The sequence below is a fragment of the Artibeus jamaicensis genome, unplaced genomic scaffold, assembly GCF_021234435.1.
Source record: "Artibeus jamaicensis isolate MK-2021 breed Jamaican fruit bat unplaced genomic scaffold, CSHL_Jam_final contig_419, whole genome shotgun sequence".
Taxonomy (NCBI): Eukaryota; Metazoa; Chordata; class Mammalia; order Chiroptera; family Phyllostomidae; genus Artibeus; species Artibeus jamaicensis.
In genome coordinates this window covers 1,120,442-1,143,701 of record NW_026521824.1, presented here as the reverse complement: position 1 = coordinate 1,143,701, position 23,260 = coordinate 1,120,442, and the positions used below count along the sequence as shown (strand labels likewise).

Here is a 23,260-nt window from a genome sequence, read left to right as displayed (position 1 = left end):
CTTTTTTTATTCTTCCTTAGAATTTCTATCTCTCTGCCTACATTATTCATCTGTTCTTATAAGCTGTCTACTTTTCCCATTAGATTTCTCAGCATATTAAAGACAGTTGTTTTAAACTCCTGGTCTGATCATTACAACCTTGCCATGTCTGCTTCTGATGCTTGATTTATCTCTTTGAACTGTGTTTTTTGCCATTTGGTTTGCCTTGTAATTTTTTGGGGGTGCCTGTACATGCTACCCCAGGTAAAAGGAACTGCTGTGAACAGGCCTTCAGAAACGTGGGGGGTGGAGGGGGAGGAGCAGCACTCTGTAGGCCTGTGATTAGGTCTCAATGTTGTCTTTTCTCCTTTGGCCTGATATTAAAGTGTTGTAATGGGGTTCAACCAAGCTCCCCTTCAAAAGAGGGATTTGAAAAAGGGTCCAGAATTCAGGGTGTCCAAAAATTATAAAGTACAGGATATACCCACCCCCACAAGTCTGGACTGGGGGATGGAACACATGAAACAGGGCCACTGAGAGTTATTTTGCACATCAACGATAGGCCAGCTTCATACCTAATATGTAAAAATGGTTATTTAACATATCTATTAACAGATGGCTACCTTTGTGGATATGGTAAGTAGCCATGGCCATGCTTTGAGCCAGGGAGGTGGGAGTGACTTTTTCCCATGATATAACTTGGAGGCAACCTCCCCTTGGTTACAGCACCTGCGTGAAAGCTTGGAGATGGTTCTCTCCACACCATGGAGCCATGCCTGTCCAGACTTACTGTGACAGCCCAGAAAAGCTGGAAAAAATACAGAATGCTGGCAGGTGTAGCTGATTGTGGAAGAAGTTGGAAATAGGGATTTAAAAACCCAGGCGCAACAACCATGCAGGTTAGAATCATGCAGTTTTATGGGCAGAGAGGGACCTTCCTTAACCATGCAGCTTAGGAAGCAGAAAAGCAAGATGGAGCAGTCAAGAAGAGCTCTTTTAGCAGTTTGGAAGAATGCAGGAAAGATGTTGTGGGAAGGAGAGGGGTGAAAGGACTCTTGTTGGTGGGTCATGAGAATATGCCATATAGTTTTGGAATAAGAACTAGAGACCCCAGTGACACAGCCGATGGTGCTTGGGAACCTTGGGAGGCCTGCCAGCCAAGCACAGATTACTGGGAAGAACTGGGATCTATCCGAGTCACAAGACTTCTATTTTTTTTCTGAGATACGGTACCCCTGACTGGCCTGATGTGCAAAGCTGGGAAAGGAGGACTATGTGTATTTGCGGCTGTTTTAGGGGACTTTGAGATTTTAAGGAAGACATTAAGTTACTACTCCAAGTCTGTATAACTTTTGAATAAATAGTCACTTTCCTTTTCATGAAACTCTGGCATTGAGAGCCATAATTCCAATTCCTAAGGGTGGCAGGCAAGGTGAATCTAGTATGGAGAGACCCTGGGGAAGGGGGCAGTCTATTCAGTAACAGTATCTTGTCCCCCCATGGGTCTGTTTTGTAACAGTGTCTCTATATTTCTCACAACAAATGTTTTACTGGATGAAAGCTTAGATAAAATAAATGAAATAGACTTATTCTTTAAAATTGAAATTTAGATATTCAAATTTTAGTAGTAATTATATAAATAGTGACCATGTTTTTATTTCAAAATCAGATAATTTACAACTATTTTTGCATGAAACTGAACAAGAGAATATTCAAGCTATGGATTGGGAGAGCTTTTGGTTTTTGAAATAGGAAAAAAGATAAAGTAGTCTAATAAGCTAGAATGTATCTGGGAAAATTTACATTTCACCAGTCAAAGTAACAGAGGCTTTATGAAAGGAAGCCTTCTCTGAAACCTCGCTTCCCTGAAATGTATGGCCATCCCAACTATAAAAATGTGGGGCTGGGCCTGCTCCTTCTCCAACCAATGAGCTGTTTCTAAAGATAGTAATGTGAAATAACACGAGTTCAAATCCCACCAAATCAATCACACACTGCTTGTCAGGCCTTTTGTCAAGTCTCCTTAACCTCCTTTATAAAATGCAGGTATTTACCCTTTTGGATTTCCATGAAGATTAAATGAATTAATTCACACGACATGTTTAAAACAGTACCTGACTCACAGTAATCACTTTTTATGTGTTAACGCCCATATTATTTTTCTTGCTAGGGAACATGTTCTGGTGAATATTTTCCCATTGCATAAACAAGTTGATGTTTTACAGCATACCTCATAGATATTGCAGGTTCGGTTCCAGACCACCGCAATAAAGCAAGTATCTCAATAAAACAAGCTGCAATCATTTTGCTGGCAAGGGGACTTATCAGTTTGTAAAATATGTAACATCTGTGACGCACAGTAAAATAAATTACGGGGCTGTACTCACAAAAACTCAAAGCCCTGATGGGTCTTTCTCAAGTCATATCTTTTTTTTTAAGTTATTTTTATAGAGAGAGGGGAAAAGAGGGAGACACAGAAAGTAACATCCATGGGTGGCTGTCTCTTTTGTGCCCTCCCTATTGGGGACCTGGCCTGCTACCCAGGCGTGTGCCCTGACTGGGAATCGAACCAGCGACCCTCTGGTTCACACCCTTTGGTTGAACCCTTTGGTTCAATTCAACTCAATCCACTCAACCACACCAGCCAGGGCTCAAGTCGTATCCTGACTTATATCAAAAACAACATTGACTTTAGAGATATAAAGATAAATATGACATTACTCACTTTCACTGTTTATTAATTTATTATCTTGAACAATCTATTACCTAAACTGCTTTTTTAAACCATCTATCTACCACGTAGTGTTTTTTAAAATTTAGGTATAATTGACATACAACATTATATTAATTTCAGGAATACAACATAATGATTTGATATTTGTATATATTGAGAAATGATCACCACCATAACCTAGTTAACATTCATCACAATACATTACATTTTTTTGTTGTGAATAAAAACTTCTAAGATCTACTCTCTTAGCAAATTTAAAATATACAGTACAGTATTATTAACTATAGTCACCATGTTATACATTACATCCATGGGACTTATTTATTCTATAGCTGGAAGTTAGTACTATTCGAATCCCTTCACCTGTCTCACCCCCCCCCACCTACCATCTCTGGTAACCACCAATCATTTCTCCATATCCATGAGCTCAGGTTTTCTTGTTTGACTGTCTTACTGTTTGCACATATACGTGAGATCACATGGTATTTGGCTTTCTCTATCTGACTTATTTTACTACAAATAATTCCCTCACAGTCCATCTCAGTTGTTGCAAATGGCAGGACTTTCTTCGTTCTTTTTGTGGATTTCTTGCAAATGGACAAGGAAAAAAAGCTGGGGTAGCAATTCTCATATTAGACAAAATAGACTTCAAAAAAAGGGCCATAAACAGAGACCCAGAAGGTCACTTCACAATACTCAAGGGAAGAATCCACCAAGAAGACATTAACATCATAAATATATATGCACCCAACATAGGAGCACCAAAATATATAAGGAAAATCTTAGAGGAATTCAAGAAAGATATAGACAGCAACACAATTATAGTGGGGGATTTTAACACCCCGCTATCAAAAATGGACAGATCTTCCAAACAAAATATCAACAAAGACATTGCGGCATTAAACAACACCCTTGATGAAATGGACCTAACTGATATATACAGAGCTCTTCACCCCAAAGAAGCTAAATACACATTCTTTTCAAATGCACATGGAACATTCTGAAAGATAGACCACATGATAGGGCACAAAACAAGCCTCAACAAATTCAAGAATATTGAAATCATACCAAGCATTTTCTCTGACCATAAGGGACTGAAACTGGAAACCAACCCCAAAGGAAAAAACCCAAAACACCCAAAATCATGGAGATTGAATGGTATGCTATTAAACAATGAATGGGTCAAGAATGAAATTAGGGAAGAAATCAAAAAGTTTCTGGAAACAAATGAAAATGATCTCACAACAACCCAAAACTTATGGGATACAGCCAAGGCAGTCCTGAGAGGGAAGTTTATAGCAATACAGGCCTACCTAAAAAAAAAACAGAAACATTTCAAACAAATGACCTTACTCTACGCCTGCAAGAACTCGAGGAACAACAACAAAGACAGCCCAGAGCAAGTAGAAGGAAGGAAATAACCAAGATCAGAGCAGAACTAAATGACATAGAGACTAAAAGCACAATTCTAAGGATCAATGAATCCAGGAGTTGGTTCTTTGAAAAGATAAACAAAATAGACAAGCTTTTAAGTAGGCTCATCAAGAAAAGAAGGGAACGGAAACAAATAAACACAATCAGAAATGAAAGAGGAGAGATTACAACTGATACCACAGAAATAGAAAGGATTGTAAGAAATTACTATGAAGAATTGTATGCCAAGAAATTTGAAAACCTAGGGGAAATGGACACATTTCTAGAAAAATATAATCTCCCAAAACTCAGTGAAAAAGAAGTAGAAAACCTGAATAGACCAATAACAGCAAATGAAATTGAAGCAGTAATCAAAAAACTCCCATCACACAAAAGCCCTGGACCAGATGGTTTCACAGGAGAATTCTACAAAGCATTTAAGGAAGAGCTAACCCCTATTCTTCACAGACTATTCCAAAAAATCCAAAAGGATGGAAAACTCCCAAACTCCTTTTATGAAGCCAGCATCATCCTAATCCCAAAACCAGATGGAGATACAACAAAGAAAGAAACTTCAGGCCAATATCACTGATGAACATAGATGCTAAAATCCTCAACAAAATATTGGCAAATCACATCCAACAATATATCCAAAAGATTATACACCATGACCAAGTGGGATTCATCCCAGGGATGCAAGGATGGTTCAACATTCGCAAATCAGTAAATGTAATTCATCACATAAACAAAAGCAAAGACAAAAACCACATGATCATATCAATAGACGAAGAAAAAGCTTTTGATAAGGTACAACGCCCATTTACGATAAAAACACTCAGCAAAGTGGGAATAGAGGAGCATTCCTCAATATAATAAAGGCCATATATGAGAGACTTACAGCCAATATCATACTCAATGGGCAAAAACTAAAAGCTTTTCCACTAAGATCAGGAACAAGACAAGGATGTCCACTTTCACCACTTCTATTCAATATTGTTTTGGAAGTTTTGGCTACAGCGATCAGGCAGGAAAAGGAAATAAAAGGCATCCAAATAGGAAAGGAGGAAACAAAACTGTCACTGTTTGCAGATGACATGATAGTGTACATGGAAAATCCTATAGACTCTACAAAAAAACTGCTTGAACTAATTAATGAATTTGGCAAAACAGCAGGATACAAAGTCAATATCCAGAAATCAAAGGCATTTTTGTATACTAAAAATGAATCAGCAGAAGCAGAAATCAAGAAAAAAATCCCATTCGATATAGCAAAAAGAAAAATAAAATATCTGGGAATAAACCTAACTAAGGAGGTAAAAGACCTGTATGCAGAAAACTACACAGCACTGAAGAAAGAAATCAGGGAAGACACAAACAAATGGAAACATATACCTTGTTCATGGATTGGAAGAATTAACATCATCAAAATGTCCATACTACCCAAAGCAATATACAGATTCAATGCAATACCTATTAAAGTACCAATGGCATATTTCACAGACATAGAACAAACACTTCAAAAATTTATATGAAACCATAAACAACCCCGAATAGCAGCTGCACTTTTGAGAAAGAAGAACAAAGTAGGAGGGATCACAATACCTGATATCAAACTGTATTACAAGGCCACTGTAATCAAAACAGCCTGGTACTGGCATAAAAACAGGCACATAGACCAATGGAACAGAACAGAGAGCCCAGAAATCAACCCAACTCTCTACAGTCAATTAATATTCAACAAAGGGGGCAGTAACATAAAATGGAGTAAAGATAGCCTCTTCAACAAATGGTGTTGGGAGAACTGGACAGCTACGTGCAAAAAAAAAATGAAACTTGAGCACCAACTTACACCGTACACCAAAATAAATTCAAGGTGGATAAAAGACTTAAATATAAGTCTTTATATTTAAAGACACCATGACACCATTAAAGTTCTAGAGGAGAACATTGGCAGGAAAATCTCAGATATTCCACGCAGCAACATTTTTACCGATATGTCCCCTACAGCAAGGAATATAAAGGAAAGAATAAACAAATGGGATCTCATCAAAATAAAAAGCTTCTGCGTGGATGAAGAAAACAGTATTAAATTAAAAAGACAACCAACTGTATGGGAAAACATATTTGCCAATGATACCTCAGACAAAGGTTTAATCTTCAAAATATACAAAGAACTTACACGACTCCACTCTAAGAAGACATCTAACCCAATTAAAAAATGGGAAAAGGACTTGAACAGACACTTCTCCAAGGAGGACATACAGAATATCCAGAGACACATGAAGAGATGCTCAATATCGTTAGCTATCAGAGAGATGCAAATTGAAACCACAATGAGATACCACTTTACACCAGTCAGGATGGCTATCATAAACAAAGCAACAAACAACAAATGTTGGAGAGGGTGTGGGGAAAAGGGGTCCTTAGTTCACTGTTGGTGGGATTGCAGACTGGTACAACCATTATGGAAAACAGTATGGAATTTTCTCAGAAAAATTAAAACGACCTGCCTTTTGACCCAGCAATTCCACTGCTAGGATTATATCCTAGGAATCCTAAAACATCAATATCAAAGAACCTATGCACCACAATGTTCATAGCAACACAATTTACAACAGCCAACAGCTGGAAGCAACCTAGGTGCCCGTCAGTAAATGAATGGATCAAAAAATTGTGGTACATATACACAATGGAATTCTATGCAGCAGTGAGAAAGAAGGAGCTACTACCCTTTGCAACAACATGGATGGAACTGGAAAGCATTATGCTGAGTGAAATAGGCCAGGTGTTGAAAGACAAATACCATATGATCTCACCTTTAACAGGAAGCTAAAGAACAAAACAAACAAGCAAGCAGAATAAAAACAAAGACACTGAAATAGAGAACAAGAGGGCAGTGATCAGAGGGGAGAGGGAAGGGAATTTAAGGGGGAAAAGGAGAGGGATTTGGAGGAACAAGTATGAAGAACACAGGGATGAGGACTAGGGGGGGAGGAAATGGGAGGGAGGTGAGAAGAATGGTGCAGGGGGGGCTGGGATGGGAGAAATAGGCAAAAAACTTTACTTGAAAAATAACTAAATAAAAAAATATATATATATATTTCTTGCTAGTATCTTCTGGCCTACAAAATTTGTGTTGAGAAATCAGCTGACAGTCTTATGGGAGCTCCCTTGCAGATAATTAACTGCTTTTCTCTTGCTGCTTTTAAGATTTTTCTCTTCATCTTTAACTTTTTGCATTTTAATTATGAAGTATCTTGGTGTGGTTCTCTTTGGGTTCATCTTGTTTGGGACTCTGTGCTTCCTGGACTTTTATGACTATTTCCTTTGCCAAATTAGGAAAGTTTTCAGTTATTAATTCTTCAAATAAGTGCTCAGCACCCTGCACTTTCTCTTCTCTGGTACCCCTGTGATGAAATGTTGGCATGCATAGTGTTGTCCCAGAGACACCTCAAACTAACTTCATTTTGGGATTCTCTTTTCTTTCTGTTGTTTTGATTGGATATTTTCTGCTACTTTATCTTCCAAACTGCTGATTTAATCCTCTGCTTCATCTAATCTACTATTGATTCCCTGTAGTGCATTTTTCATTTCAGTTACTGTATTCTTCATTTCTGACCGGTTATTTTTTGTTTCCTGTCTCCATTTTTATGTTTCCTATGTCTCTGTGGAAGTTCTCACTGAGATCACCTCTTCTTCCCCTAAGTTCTTTGAGCATCCTTTTAACCAGGGTTTTGAACTCTGCATCTGGTACATTTTTGTCTCCATTTTGTTTTTTTTCTGAAGTTTTGATCTGTTTTCATTTGAAATATGTTTCTTTGTCTACTCATTTTGGCTGCCTCCCTGTGTTTGTTTCTATGCATTAGGTAGAGCTGCTATATCTCCCAGTATTGGCAGAGAGTTCTTATGTAGTTAATGTCCTGTTGTGCCCTGTGACACAGTCTCTTAATCTTAAGCCAGTGCTCCAGGGCTGTCCCTTGTGTGGGTTGTGTGTGCCCTCCTGTTATAGTTGAACTTTGACTACTGTTGGCACATCAGTGGGCAAGACTGACCTTCAGGCTGATTGGCTGTGAGGACTGGCAGTGACTACAGTGGAGGAGCTGTTGTACAGGGGCTGACCCTGTGAGGCAGAATTTGCTTCGGTGGGGCTCTGGTGCCTCCAAGCTCTCCCTTAGGATGTGTCATTTATGAGGGTGGTTGGGTGTTGCTCAGGAGTGGCTACAGTCTCTCAAATACCCTCCTCATGTGGTCTGAAGCTGGCCACCAGAGGTGTTGATTATGGGGTCTCTTGGGAGAAGCCCTGATGCAGGCCAAGGTCAGTGGGTACCTGTGTTCTGCCCAGGGCCCCTTGGCATGAGCTACAAATGATCTGAAGATGACTGTTACTTGTGCTAGGCTTGGAGGTGCCCTGGAGAGGCCAGCTGCCACTAGTGCTGGCCTTGGCCTTGGGGCTACTTAGCAAGAGGAACAGGGCAAACTGAGGCCAGATACTGCTTGTCTGGGATTTGTGAACCTTTGAGAGATTTTAGGAGAGTGCACAGCACAAGCCAAGGCAGGTCATTTGTATGGAAAAGCCACTGGAAGTGGCTGGAGTGGGTCTCCAAGTCTGGTGGAATGGGGGTCTCAGGGAATCACCAGGGCTTGGCGAACAGTGATAGCTAGGTGGATGGAGTTTCGGATATGGCACCTGAACCTGCAGGCTGAGTGGGGGAAAGGCCCAACAAAGAAACAATAGCATCTGCCAGCACTTTGGGAGAAAGCTGCTCCTCCAGCCCTTATTCTGATGCCAGACAATTCAGTTCTTCCCCTTATGTTCTTTGCACTTTTCCAGCTGCTCCTCCAGCCCTGAAACTCAGAGACAGTGAGGCTAACAGTGATTGAGTCCATGTGTGGGCCCTTTAAGAGGATGCTGGGGATTCTAGAAGCCCTCCATCTCACCTGGATGGAATCCTCTCAGCCATAATCTCCACTAGTTTTCGCAGCCAGAAGTCATGGGACTTCTCTTCCAGGCACTGGAACCCTGGGATGGTGAGCCTATTGTGGAGCTGGGACCCATCACTCCTATGTGTGGACCTCCACAAGCAAGAAACCCTTCCCAGTTGTTAACTGCCACATGGGTGTGGGACCCTCCAGTTCTGCATCTCTGCCCCTCCTACCAGTCTTGATGTGGCTTTTTCTGTACATCCTTAGTTATGGGATTTCTGCTCAGCTAGATTTCAGGTGGTTTCAGTGATAGTTGTTCTGTAGCTTAGTTTTAATTTTAATGTGGTTGTGGGAGAAGGTGAACATAGCATTTACCTCCTCTGTCATCTTGACAGAAAGTCCCACATACACACACACATATGTACATATGCATAGACATACATATACATATACACATAAATATATGTAATATACGTGTGTGTGCATGCGTGTGTGTGTGTGTATCTTTTCAAGTTAGTGCTTTCATTTTCTCTGGTTAAATACCCAGAAGTGGAATTGCTAGATCACAGGTAGTATTGTTTTTAATTTTTTTTTTAGGAAACTCCATACTGCTTTCCACAGTGGCTGCACCAGTCTGCATTCCCATCAACAGTGCACAAGAGTTCCCTTTTCTCCACATCCTCACCAGCACTTGTTGTTTGTTGATTTACTGATGATAGCTATTCTGACAGATGAGAGGAGATATCTCATTGTGGTTCAGATGTGCATTTTTCTGATGATTAGTGATGTTGAGCATCTTTTCATATGTGTTTGGGCCATCTGTACATCCTCTTTGAGAAATGTCTATTTAGAACTTCTGCCCACTTTGAAAACTAGATTATTCTTTTCTGTGTTATTGAGTTATATACATTGTTTATATATTTTGGATATTAACCTCTTATCAAATATATGGCTTGCAAAAAACTTTTCTCCCATTTCATTAGCCTTTTCGTTTTGTTGATAAATTCCTTTGCTGCGTAGGTCTGTCTTTTAGTGAGCCTATGCTTCTTGTCTGTGAACTTCATGAGTGACTCTCTGGAGGCGGGGGCGGGGGGAGGTGGAGGTTTCCTGCCTTCAGTGGACTGGTGACTAGGAGGCTGGGGTGGAGTATTTTCCTTCCCCCAGGTCATTCAGGCTCTGATAAAACAGTTCCCCCTTGATGGAAGGCCTTATTAAGAATAGAACACTGCCCTGGCTGGTGTAGCCCAGTAGATTGAGCTCACGCTGTGAACCAAAGGGTCGCCAGTTCAATTCCCAGTCAGGATACATGCTTGGGTAGTGGGCCAGGTCCCCAGTACAGGGCACATGGGAGGCAACCACACGTTGATGTTTATCTCCCTCTCTTTCTTCCCTTCTCCTGTCTCTAAAAATGAATAAATAAAAGAATAGAACACTCAAGCATGTTTCACAATAGTTACTTTTTTCCTGCCCCCTGCTAGAAACTTAGCTCCATTTTTTTCTGAGCTTTTGAGAGCCATGTAAAGCTCTCACAGGTAAAATTCACGAGAGTGTGGGGGCTCTGGTGACGGAGCCTGCGAGGGGTGTTTTGGCCTGATTGTGGTGGTGACTGTTCGTTAAGGACCTCAACTATATTGAGTTTACATCACATCTTATTAAATTTGAAGCAAAAAATTATAATAAGGACAATTTTTAAAGGCCTTTGAGTAGTCTGCCAAATTATCAACCAGAGGACTTTATTAGTTTCTTTCTACCAGCCATATCTAAAAATGCTGGTTTTTAAAAACCTTTACCAATACTAGTTACTATAATTTTAAATGATTATGATTCTAATAATTATCATTCTAATAGAAAAATCATTTCAACTTTCATTTCTTTACTAACAAAGTTAAGTAATCTATGCTTACTTTCACTGTTTTTTGCTTTTGGAAAACTTTCTATTAGCATCCATAGTGCATGTTTCTATTGGGTGTCCACTGTTTCTTGTGGGTGTGACAAGTCACTGCCATGGTGACTGTCCTGTGGGCCTTTGTCACTGTTTTGGTTTAGGTCCTCATTATAGTCCATCTGCATCACTGCAGCAGGCTCTGTGTGGTTTCCAGGCTGGGAGTGAAGTCCACCAAGTGACCCGCCATGCTGCTGCAGGGAGCTTTCAGAAACACCAACAGGATTTATGACCACTTTGCTTAAATACCCTTTGAAAGCCTCGCAGTACCTGCAGCAGTGAAGTGCAAACTCCTGATTACTAAAGGCCCTGCCTGCTTATTCAGTTTATCTCCAGCCTACTCCTCATGCCACCCCACCCTCCAAGCTCCCCCTTATGCCCCTTTGTGTTTGCACTGCTGTTTGCAACACTCAGAACTCACTCCCCACCCTCCTTTGCCTGCTCATTCCTATGGCTGACTCATTGTTACTTTCCCCAAGAATGAGCCATGGCTTCCTCCTCCTGTGTGACCACAGAGGTTGTGACATGGAGTGACAACCCACTATCTGCCTGCCATGCTGTCATCAGCTCCTGAAAGCAGAAATGGGGCATCTTTTTAAGTGTTATAACAGGTGCTTGGTAACTGTTTGCCGAATGAATGAATTCATTACTTCATTAAATTCAAACATAGCCTACATTTTATATTTGAGGTTAAATGAAGAGGCTCAATTCTGGGGTAAAAAGAAACACAGTGGAAGGTTAACAGCATTGCTGTAGCTTGGTATGAGGATCAAAGAGGTGAGTTTTTGCTTTTTTCCTTCATTTCAATCAAGGCATCCACTGTCACTGCACCCCTTCCTCTGGGAATAGCACCTGAATTGTCCTCTGTGAAGCCACCTCATCCTTAATGGGGCCCCTAGGAGGCCCACCCACCCACTGCCACAGGCTGGGCATGGGACCGAAGTTCACCTGGTAAGCACTTTCTCCTGGAATGTGACTTGGGCACAGGAACACACAGGTGGAGACTGGCCAGAGCTGCAGCCCTGTGGCCAAGGTGCTGAGGAGGCCGTCTGTGGCTCCGACTCCCACACAGCTGGTTCAAGGCCTGCTTTCTCCAACTTTCCTTTGATTCTCTGGGCAAACCAGCATGCTCCTAATAAATTCTACTTTTGTTTTAAGTTGGCTCGGTGCTGTTGATATTGCTTGTGATGAAAGAGTCCTAACTGGTACCCTCTTCTCACACAGCCATGGTGCTCTGAATCCTCAACAGTGAGTGCCCTGTGGGCAGGAGAGGCTAAGAGCAGGGCCACAAGACACAAAGACCAGGGCCTAGCACCACTGATCCAGTAGAAAAGCCGCTGCCCCTCACTCAGCCTCTGTCTCCATCTGACAGATCAAAAGAGTGCTGTTGACTCTTCAACTATGTAGGCTTGCACAGGTCCACTTACATGCAGATTCTCTGCACTGAACACCTGTACTGGTTTTGATCTGCAGCTGTGAGTGTGTGGATAAAAATGGCCAACTGTATGCATTGCTGTATGCCATTTTATACAGGGACTTGCACATCTGTGGATTTTGGTATCCACAGAAGAGCAGAAGGCATCCTGGAACCCATCCGCTTCAGGTATGAAGGGACAGTTTAAGTTTTAGGGAGTCAAAAGTTATATGCAGACTTCCGCCAAGATGGAGGCGTAGGTGGAAGCACTGTGCCTTCTCACGCAACCAAATTTAAAAACAACAAAGTTTTAGCAACAAAAACACAGCCAAACCACAGAAAATTGAACTACACGGAAGTCTGACAACAACAAACCCTTCAGCCAAACCGGTTAGAGGGGCAGAGCCAGCAGCAGAGTGGGATCAGGCAGGAAAGATCCACCGGACTGACCTGGGCGCACAACCCAGGAGCACCAGCAGCTGTGGGTGGATCCCAGGTGTGGAGAAGCGGGAAGACCCACTGAGAATGCAAGGCGGAGGACCCATTGTGGGTAGACCGTGGTCACACATTTGTATGCAGATAAACTGGTGAAGGAGCTAGCGGTGGTGAGACGGACTGCGCAGGCCCCAGCAGCAGGAAGCGGCAGAGGAAACCACCATTGTCCCTCTCTGACCCTGTCCCCACATACAGTGTCACAAACCAGCGACCTGGGTGGCCCCGCCCTGGTGAACAACTAAGGCTCTGCTCCTCATATGTAACAGGCACAAACAGATCAAAACATGGCTCAAGAACAACTCAGAGCCCCAGAGCCTATAACTCTAAGCAACCAAGAAATAGCCAACCTATCAGATGCACAGTTCAAAACACTGGTGATCAGGATGCTCACAGAACTGGTTCATTTTAGTCACAAATTAAAGGAACATATGGAAGCTAAACTAATTGAAATGAAGGGAAATACACAGGAAACCAATAGTAATGGAAAGGAAACTGGGACTCAAATCAAAGGAGTGGACCAGAAGGAGGAAAAAAATGACCAAACAGAAAAGGATGAAGAAACAAGAATTCAAAAAAATGAGAAGAGGCTTAGGAAACTTCAGGACATCTTTAAACGTTCCAACATCCGAATTATAGGGGTACCAGAAGGGGAAGAGGAACAGCCATCAGTGGAAAACTTATTTGAACAAATAATAAAGGAGAACTTCCCCAATCTGGCAAAGGCAATAGACTTCCAGGAAATCCAGGAAGCTCAGAGAGTCCCAAAGAAGTCGGACCCAAGAAGAAACACACCAAGGCACATCATCATTACATTAGCTAAGATTAAAATGAAGGAGAGAATCCTAGAAGCAGCAAGAGATAAGGGGACAGTCACCTACAAAGAAGTCCCCATCAGACTGTCAGCAGATTTCTCAAAAGAGACCTTACAGGCAAGAAGGGGCTGGAAAGAGGTATTCCAAGTCATGAAATCCAAAGACCTACAGCCAAGATTGCTCTATCCAGCAAAGCTTTCATTCAGCATGGAAGGACAGATAAAGTGCTTCTCAGATAAGGTGAAGTTGAAGGAGTTCATCATCGCCAAGCCCTTATTACATGAAATGTTAAAGGGACTTATCTATGAAAAAGAAGTTAAAGAAACATGAACAGTGAAAGGACAGCAAACTCACAGTTATTAAGAACCACACCTAAAACAAAAGCAAACCAAGAGGACAGCTAGATCAGGAGCATAACCATAGAAATGAAGATCACATGGAGGGTTTAGCAACAGGGGAGTGGGAGCAGGAGAAGGGGAGAGAAGGCACAGAAAATAAGTAGCATAGATGCTAAGTAGAAAATAGATGGGGGGAAGGCAAAAATAGTATGGGAAATATAGAACCTAAAGAACTTGAGACACGTGGTCATAAACTAAAGGGGGGGAATGGGGGAAGAGGGGGTGTGCAGGGTGGAGGGGAATGAAGGGGGAAATAGAACAACTGTAATGGCATAATTAATAAAATATATTTTAAAAAGTTATATGCAAATTTTCAGCTGCGGGGGTAGGGAGTTGGTGCTCCTTATCCCCATGTTTGCCAAGGGTCAACTGCATTTCTGTTTTGCAGAGAGATGCTATAAGCCCTAAAGACAATACTACCAGTACAGCACTTACCACAGTAAAAGCTCTGACCAGCCCTGAATGCTGTGGCTCAGTTGGTTGCACAATGTCTTGCATAGCAAATGTCCTGGGTTTGGTCCCCCGTCGGGGCACATGCAAGAGGCAACTGATCTATGTTTCTCTCCCACATGGATGTTTCTCACCCTCTCTTTCTCCTTCCCTCCCCCTCTCTAAAAATACACAAATAACATATTTTTAAAAAATAAAATAAAAGCATTAACTAAATGGCAAACATTATTACAGAAAGATGTTTGATAACTCTGTTGAACAAATAACTCTATTCATCCAACAACAAATACTGAGTCCTTACAACATGGCAGGACCTGTGCTAGGCACTGGTATCAGTAGTAAGCAAGACAGTCATAGTCCCTGCCCTCATGAATCTTGCAGTTTAGTGGACAAGACAAACAGATGACAAGACCCAGACAAAGAAATACACTCATTTCAAAACGTGGCAAGTGTTGTGCAGGAAACAAAGGTCTGAAAGGTGGAACAACAAGGTGGAGGAAGAATGTATTTTAAATATGGTCAGACGTTGTGGGGAGGCTGCTGGGCTGAGGCCCAGTGAATGAAGAGGATAAAACCAAGCAGGCAGAGGCCAGCATGTGCAAGGGCAGACAGCAAGAATGAGCTGTATGCTCAGAAGTGGAGGAGCACGAAGCATCGAGAAGGGAGAGGACAGGACCCTGGGATGGGTGAGATGGGTGAGGCAGGACCTTGTAGGTTATGGAAAGGAGAATGTGTATGTGTGCATGTGTATTGCATGTATACACTTCCTTTAATCCTATTTTAAGTGCAGTAGGAAACCATTAAAATGTTTTAAGGTAGGAGACTGACATGATCTGCTTGTGAAGACCTCCTGTGGGACTTCCTATGCAGGACTGAAAGGAAGGCAGTTCAGGAGGCTGTCTTGGTTCTGGAAAGAAATGCTGAGGTGGTGGCAATAAGGAGAGGGAGAAGCAGACAGATGCCAAATATCAGAAACGGGACAACAGGAACTATGACTTGTTGACGTGCTAGAGGTGAGGGGTCAGAGGATGTAACTCGGACAGCCCTGGCTTCTAGCCTGGGAGGAGCAGGATGGGAAGAGCAGCGACAGGGATGGATATGACAGGGTTGAGCTGCCTGGAATTCAGAGGAGAGTCCTGCGCTGAGGCTACACAGGGTAGGTGGCAGGCATACAGATGATACTTAAATCCATGGAATGGGTGACTGGCAGCCACCTTGTCAATCTTACCCCAATAAGCACTAGATAAGCATCCTGATTCCTGGTACAACCCCTAATGAAACAGTTACTCTAGCCCAGCAGTTCTCAAAATTAAGAGTGTACCTGGTAGGCTTGCTTAAATACACTCAGACACTCCCAGAGATTCTAATTCAGAAGGTTGCAGGGGTATCCAACCTTTTGGTGTCTCTAGGCCACACTGGAAGAATTGTCTTGGGCCACACATTAAATACATTCTAACACATAACCACAAAAAAATCTTATAATGTTAAGTAAATTTACAATGTTGTGTTGGGTGACATTCACAGTCACCCTGAGCTGCATGTGACCCACAGGCTGCAGATTGGACACCCCTGGTCTAGGGAGAGGCCAGAAAATACCCACTTCTGTTAAAGTATCCTGGGTGTGCATATCCTGCTGGCCTGGGGGCCTGACTTTGGGTCACTTCTCTACTAGAAATAGTGGACCTGGCCCTCAGTCCTAACGCCACACTTACTGAATTTGGGGAAGTTATTAATTCCCCTGAGTTTAACTAAACTCATGTTTCTCACATGTAAGGGTGTAAGGATAACCATGACCACAAAGTGGGGTGCTGTGAGCATGCAATGAAATGGTGGGGGCCAAGCACTGTACATGACACCACAATAACTGCTCAGTAAGTGCGAGTTCCCAGTCCACTGAGAGCACAGAGAAGTCACCAAATGCTGGCTGACTATGTACATTTTGCTTCTAATACGGAGTTGGAGAGAAGACAGGTAATGTGGAGACACTCACAAGAACTCCTGCTGGAGGGCTGAGCCGAGCCATTGACCAGGGAGCCAATGACCAAGCCATTGAGCCATTGACCCTGGGTTTGGCAAGGGCTGCTTGAACTTCCTCAGGATGGGCCAGGCCCTGGACCCACCTCTGGTGTGAATACCCACCTCCTGGGCAACAGACATTCCCTCTGGTCTAGTCAACCACAGGTTTTAAATTTCCAGAAAAGTTTCACTTTCATGCAATTCTAATATTTTCAATAAAGATAGAGCAGGTATGTAGCAAAACTCAAGTATTTCATCTTTGTAAGACTTTTTAAAGATTTAAAAATTTTTTTTATTGATTATGCTGTTACAGTTGTTCTATTCCCCCCCTTCATTCCCCTCCACCCTACCCCCCATCCCCACCATTACTCCCCCTTTAGTTTATGACCATGTGTCTCAAGTTCTTTAGATTCTATATTTCCCATACTATTCTTGCCTTCCCCCCATCTATTTTCTATCTACTGTCTATGCTACTTATTTTCTGTACCTTCTCCCCGCTTCTCCTCCTCCCACTCCCCTGTTGCTAACCCTCCTTGAGATCTTCATTTCTGTTTCCACTCCTGATCTAGCTGTCCTTTTAGTTTGCTTTTGTTTTAGGTGTGGTTGTTAATAACTGTGAGTTTGCTGTCCTTTCACTGTTCGTGTTTCTTTAACTTCTTTTTCTTAGATAAGTCCCTTTAACATTTCATATAATAAGGGCTTGGTGATGATGAACTCCTCGAATTTGAGCTTATCTGAGAAGCACTTTATCTGCCCTTCCATACTAAATGAAAGTTTTGCTGGATAGAGCAATCTTGGCTGTAGGTCTTTGGATTTCATGACTTGGAATACCTCTTTCCAGCCCCTTCTTGCCTGTAAGGTCTCTTTTGAGAAATCTGCTGACAGTCTGATGGGGACTTCTTTGTAGGTGACTGTCCCCTTATCTCTTGCTGCTTCTAGGATTCTCTCCTTCATTTTAATCTTAGCTAATGTAATGATGATGTGCCTTGGTGTGTTTCTTCTTGGGTCTGACTTCTTTGGGACTCTCTGAGCTTCCTGGATTTCCTGGAAGTCTATTTCCTTTGCCAGATTGGGGAAGTTCTCCTTTATTATTTGTTCAAATAAGTTTTCCACTGGTGGCTGTGCCTTTCCCCCTTCTGGTACCCCTATAATTCAGATGTTGGAGTGTTTAAAGATGTCCTGGAGGTTCCTAAGCCTCTCCTCATTTTTTTGAATTCTTGTTTCTTCACTCTTTTCTGTTTGTCCATTATTTGCTTTCTTCTGGTCCACTCCATTGATTTGAGTCCCAGTTTCCTTTTCATTGCTATTGGTGTCCTGTGTAATTCCATTCATTTCAATTAGTTTCGCCTTCATATGTTTGTCTAATTTGTGGCTATAATCAACCAGTTCTGTGAGGATCCTGGTCACCAGTGTTTTAAACTGTGCATCTGAAAGTTTTGCTATTTCTTCATCACTTAGATTTATAGGCTCTGGGGCTTTGAGATCTTCTTGAGCCATTTTTGTTCTGTTCACGCCCGTAACGAGGAGGGGAGCCTTGGACTCCCAGGTCATTGGGTTGTGACTCTATGTGTGGAGGAGGGGTCAGAGCAGGGAAATGGCGGCCCCCTCGGCTATTTCTTGCAGCTGGGTGACGAGCAGAGCCTTAGGTAGCCTTAGGTTGTTCACAGGGGCAGGGCCACTTAGGTCGCTGGATTATGACGCTATATGTGGAGGCGGGGTTAGAGCGGGGATGTGGCGGTGCCCTCCACCACCGCTTGCCGCTGGGGCTGCTGGCTCTCATCCAATCGCCCACTCCCTCGCTTGTCTATTCACACACGAATACGTGACCACAGTCAACCCACAGCCCTGCTCCCTCGCTGTTTCCCCGCGATTGCTTGCTGAGTTGCCCACCAGGTCCAACCCTGCGCCTGGATTCCGCGCGCCTGAGTCCGTCTGACGGAGTTTTCCTGTGCTACCCCGCTCTGCCAGCTGCTGGTTTCACCCCTCTTACCAGTCAGGCTGAAGAATTTTTGTTATCAGACTTACAAAAAGTTCAATTTTCTGTGTTCCAGCTGTGTTTTCTGTTGCTAATATTTAGTTGTCTCTAAACTTGGTTGTGTGAGGAAGCACGGCATCTCCATCTTGGCAGAAGTCCTCACCTTTGTATGACTTTTTGTGTAAATAAATTCATGCATTCTAATGTGAGTCTGGGTTGTCTCCAGTCCTTCCACAGGCATTTTCTCTTCTTGTCCCGTCCTTCACAAATGACACTGCACTGAAACGTGGATGGTCACCCTCTCCAGAGAGCCTGTCACCTTCACTGGGCTCCATCCAGACAACGTAGCAGAATTTTGGACTGGCACTGGGGAAGGTTGTTAGGGAAGGAGACCCTGGCACAGAAACAGGAGGGATCAATGGGAGAGGAGGCGGAAACAAATTCACCCCAGCCAGTGGCAGCTGTGAGGGGTTTCAACGCCCTTCTTGCTGGGTATGTAGAGAGCCAGCACCCCTTACCTACGACCCATGAAGTAAAGTGAGATGAGCAAAGCACCAAACTCTCTGCAAGAAAGTGCACAGCTCACCTCATAGGAACAGTACTTGTACATCTTGATGGGGCTCGTGCACATGGAGATATCAGTGCTGTGGGAGAGGAAGGAGAATAAGCCTGGAAGCCACATCCCTGCCCTCACCCTGCCCTTTGATTTGCTGCACCACGCCCACCCACCACCTGGAAGGCATTGACCCACTGCTCAGGGCACCCATATGGGACCCCACCCCCGGCCCAGGCTACCAGCTCAGGGGTGGGCTTGACGTATGGCAATTCTGCAAGGCCAGACCCAAAAGATTAGCGGGGCTAATTGGATGCCCATCCTAGGATCTAAACAGGAAAATACTGAGACAGAAGCATTTGTAAGAGAGGCATTCAAAGAATGCAGAGCAGGTTATGGAGGGAGAAGGAAACCCTGAAGACGGTCTGTGTCTGGCGAAGCCTGCTGTCAGGGGAAACAGTGAGGAGGAGCCTTGACACACCTGGCTAAGCCCCCGACACTGGGACTCCTGTTAAGACAGATGTGGCTCTGCTGAGGTGCACCCCTTCCACTGATCTGTGTTTCCATGTTCAATGTGGGAGCTCACCTTGAAGGGCCGCCCAGGAGCCCACTTCTCCCCATAGCCTCAAGGGCCCCAGTCACTCAACAACGCATCCTTGTGGGCCCGGAGGTCTCATAAAGCCAGTGTGGCCCCTGGGACAACTGGCTCATCAACTCAAGCCTGTGAAAGATTCTCCTCGTTCCTTTTCTCATTGGTAAATTAGTTCTATGAGAATCATCAGAAAGCATGTGCCTGTGACAACCTTGCTGCCCGCCCCCACACTGCTGCGTCAGTGCCCTGGACCTGTGGCCTCTCCTTCTCGTGCTTCCACCTCCCACCCACACTGAAGCCTGGCCTCTCAGGAGAGCTGGCCATCCAGGTGTGCTCAGAAGGGACAATCCCAAGCTTCTAACCAGGGCTTGGTCTCTCTAATGACCAGCCCTACCCAGGAGGCACCCAGAGTCACCCCATCAAAACAAGAGATGCTCCTCATGCTCTTGTCACTCGGAAGTCACAAGGTTTTCCGAAGTCTGTGCCGGACACCAGGACCAGAGACCAATACATACTATCTAATGCCTTACACCTTCCCTGAACTCCGGGTTTACATCCTCCATGGCCTGTTAAATATTCCCACTAGGACATCACACTGGCATCACAGATTCAGCCTTTCCAAAATGAAACACATGGTTCTCCCAACCCCCAAAACTTGTCCTCCTCAGCTAATGGCACTATTACATATATCTGACTGCTCTTGTGAATTAAATAAAAATAACTAAAAATTACCCTTTTTCCTAACTTCCTTCCACTTCAATCTGTGGGTTCTCTTTCCAAGGCATGTTTCAACCTGTCACCTGCTGTCCATGGCTGTCATCCAACCCAGCACACAGCACCTCTCCCTGCAAACACTTCGGACTTGCTCTCCAGCCTCCAACTCCGCCCCCACCAAGCCACTCTCCACTCAGCACCTAGACTAATTGTTTTCAGCTTTCCTGAGGTACTGTGATAGGGAGGAGGGAAGAACACACACACACCCAGAAATGGAGGGTGGGTTGAGCTGCACATGAGTGACAGCAGACTTGGCCCCCTAAACATAGTGGCAGGAAGAGGGACAAAGGTCACCATGGCCAACACTGGCCCTCCTTGGTTGGAAGGCTGGACATTCCCACTGGCTTTTGGTGCACATGGGATTCTAGGAAAGGACTTTTGAAAGAGTGTGACAGAAAGCAAAAGGGCACTTGGTTCTTTCCCCTCTCCTGGTGGGAGACTTGTCAACGGTCTCCAGAATGCCTATCAATAATGCCCAGTGCAGGCCTGTACATGGAGGCCTGGGGACACAGACTCTGGAAGATGGCTGAAGCTGGACAGCAACTGGAGACCAGCTAAGCCACCTGCATTCCTCAAACTTCTGCGGGAGAAGAGGAGGTTCCTGATGCAACCTTGAACTGAGCCAGCAGATGGTGACAGTGACTTTTCTTTAGGTGTCTTAGAGGGAATGGGCTTTGAGGCAGAAGCTCACAGTTATTGCCAAAGAATTGTTTGTTCTTGTGTTATTTTCAATTCTTGAACCTATGTAGTGGTCATAGTGAGACTATTTTTTATGTCATACTCTGACTTTTTCTTTCCCCTTACTGTTGTTACCCAGATATTTTAGGCAGAAAGTTGCCATTAAATAAGATTCCTTTCTTTTCCACTGAATTCCATCTTTGGAGATTTTCGTGGTAGGCAGCAAGCAGTAAGACCCCTCTACTGGCTGGGTTCATTAACAGTGTAACTCACATGCAATAAACTACACACATTACAAAGGCACACTATGGTGCCCACATTTGTGAAATACAGACCACCACAATCAAGATAATAAACACATCTGTCAGTCCCCAAAGTTTCCCAGCACCCCTTTGTTATCTCTCCTGGCCCACCCCTCCCCTCCTGGGTCCCAGAACCACTGACCTGCTTTCTACCACCATAAATTAGAATGCATTTTCTAGAATTTTATGTAAACAAAACCATAGAGCATATATTCTTTTTTGATTGGATTCCTTCATCCAGTAACATTATTTTGGGGCTGCATTCAAGTTCTTAAATGTACGAATAGTTTGTTTCTTTCGTTAAATTGCGTAGACTGACTTTTTGAGACAGTTCCATTAAGATGTAATTCCCACACCATGAGAGCAAACCATTTTAAGTATATAATTCAATGACTTTACAAAGTTTTACAACAATCACCAATCTCAGAACACTTTCACCTCCCCCCAAATCAACCCTGTCTCCATAGCAGTTACTCCCCATTCTGCCCTTATCCTTAGGAACCCACCAGTCTATCTCTGTGGGTTTGCCTATTGTGGGTATTTCATATAAATGAAATAACACAACATGTGGAGTTTTGTGACCGGCTTCTTTCTAGGGCCATCTGTGTTGTAGCATATGTCAGTGCTCATGCCTTTTTGCTATTCAATAATGTCCCATTGTATGCACATGTCACATTTTTCTTTAAAGATTTTATTTATTTATTTTTAGAGAGAGGGGAAGGGAAGGAGAGAGGGAGAGAAACATCAATGTGTGGTTGCCTCCCCACTGGGGACCTGGCCTGCAACCCAGGCCTGTGCCCTGACTGGGAATCAAGCCAGCGACACTGGTTCGCAGCCTACGCTCAATCTACTGAGCTACACCAGCCAGGGCCCACATGTAACATTTTTAATGCATTTATATCATTGATAGACATCTAGGTTGCTTCTCCTTGTGAATAGCACTGGACACATACATGTATTCAGTTCTCTTGAGTACGTCACTCCGTTTTTAACATTTCCAGGGAATATTTTCCAAAATGTTTTCCACAGCAGCTGCACCATATTACAACCCCATCAGCAATGATGAGCATCCAAAACCCTCTCCTCTCCAACACTTGCCAACACCCGTCCTTTTTTTTAAAATCATATCCAGTGGGTGTGAACTAGTTTCTCATTGCAGCTTTGATTTGCATTTTTTGGTAAGATTTTATTTATTTATCTTTAGAGGGGAAGGAGAGAGAGAGAGAAACATCAATGTATGGTTGCCTCTAGTGCGTCCCCTGCTGGGAAATAGCCTGCAGGGAACTGGCCTGCAACCCAGGCATGTTCCCTGACTGGGAATTGAACTGCAATCCTCTGGTTCGCAGGCCTGTACTCAATCCACTGAGCTACACCAGCCAGGGCCATAATTTGCATTTTCATAATGATATCAAGGCAAATTTTCATGCACTTATTAATATATCTTTTTGTACATCTTTTTTTTGTATATCTTTTTGGAGAACTATGCATCCAAATTTGTTGCCTTGAACCATGTTTTTAAAACCTAAGCTCAGTCACATCACTCTCTCTTCAGCCCACCCCCACCATGACCCCATCCCAATTGCCCTCCCTTGGTTCTAGCTGCATGAGTCTACTTTGTGGTATACAGACAAGCTGAGTCCTTGGCCAGTCCAGAACCCTTACACATGCTCTTCTCTGAGGCTGGAGTGCCTCAACTCTGGCACTTCATGACAGTTCACTCTTATCCTTCAGGCATAAGGTCAAGTGTTGCCCCTTCAGAGCCAACTTTCCCATCAGAAGAAGCCCCTTCTCTATGTACTCCCTAACATGT

The 23,260-nt window shown here is 43.4% G+C and overlaps 1 protein-coding gene across 1 annotated transcript in view; it reads right to left on the bottom strand.

Annotated features, from left to right (window-relative positions):
• The window catches only part of NT5M (5',3'-nucleotidase, mitochondrial), a 55,935-nt gene that overhangs the window by 17,796 nt on the left and 14,879 nt on the right, over positions 1 to 23,260 (bottom strand). Inside the window, exons 5-6 of the mRNA XM_053665695.1 lie at positions 19,138 to 19,195; positions 17,064 to 17,066 (exon numbers count right to left, since the gene is read on the bottom strand). Coding sequence (XP_053521670.1) covers positions 17,064 to 17,066; positions 19,138 to 19,195 — 61 coding nt within the window. The remainder of the gene's footprint in view (positions 1 to 17,063; positions 17,067 to 19,137; positions 19,196 to 23,260) is intronic.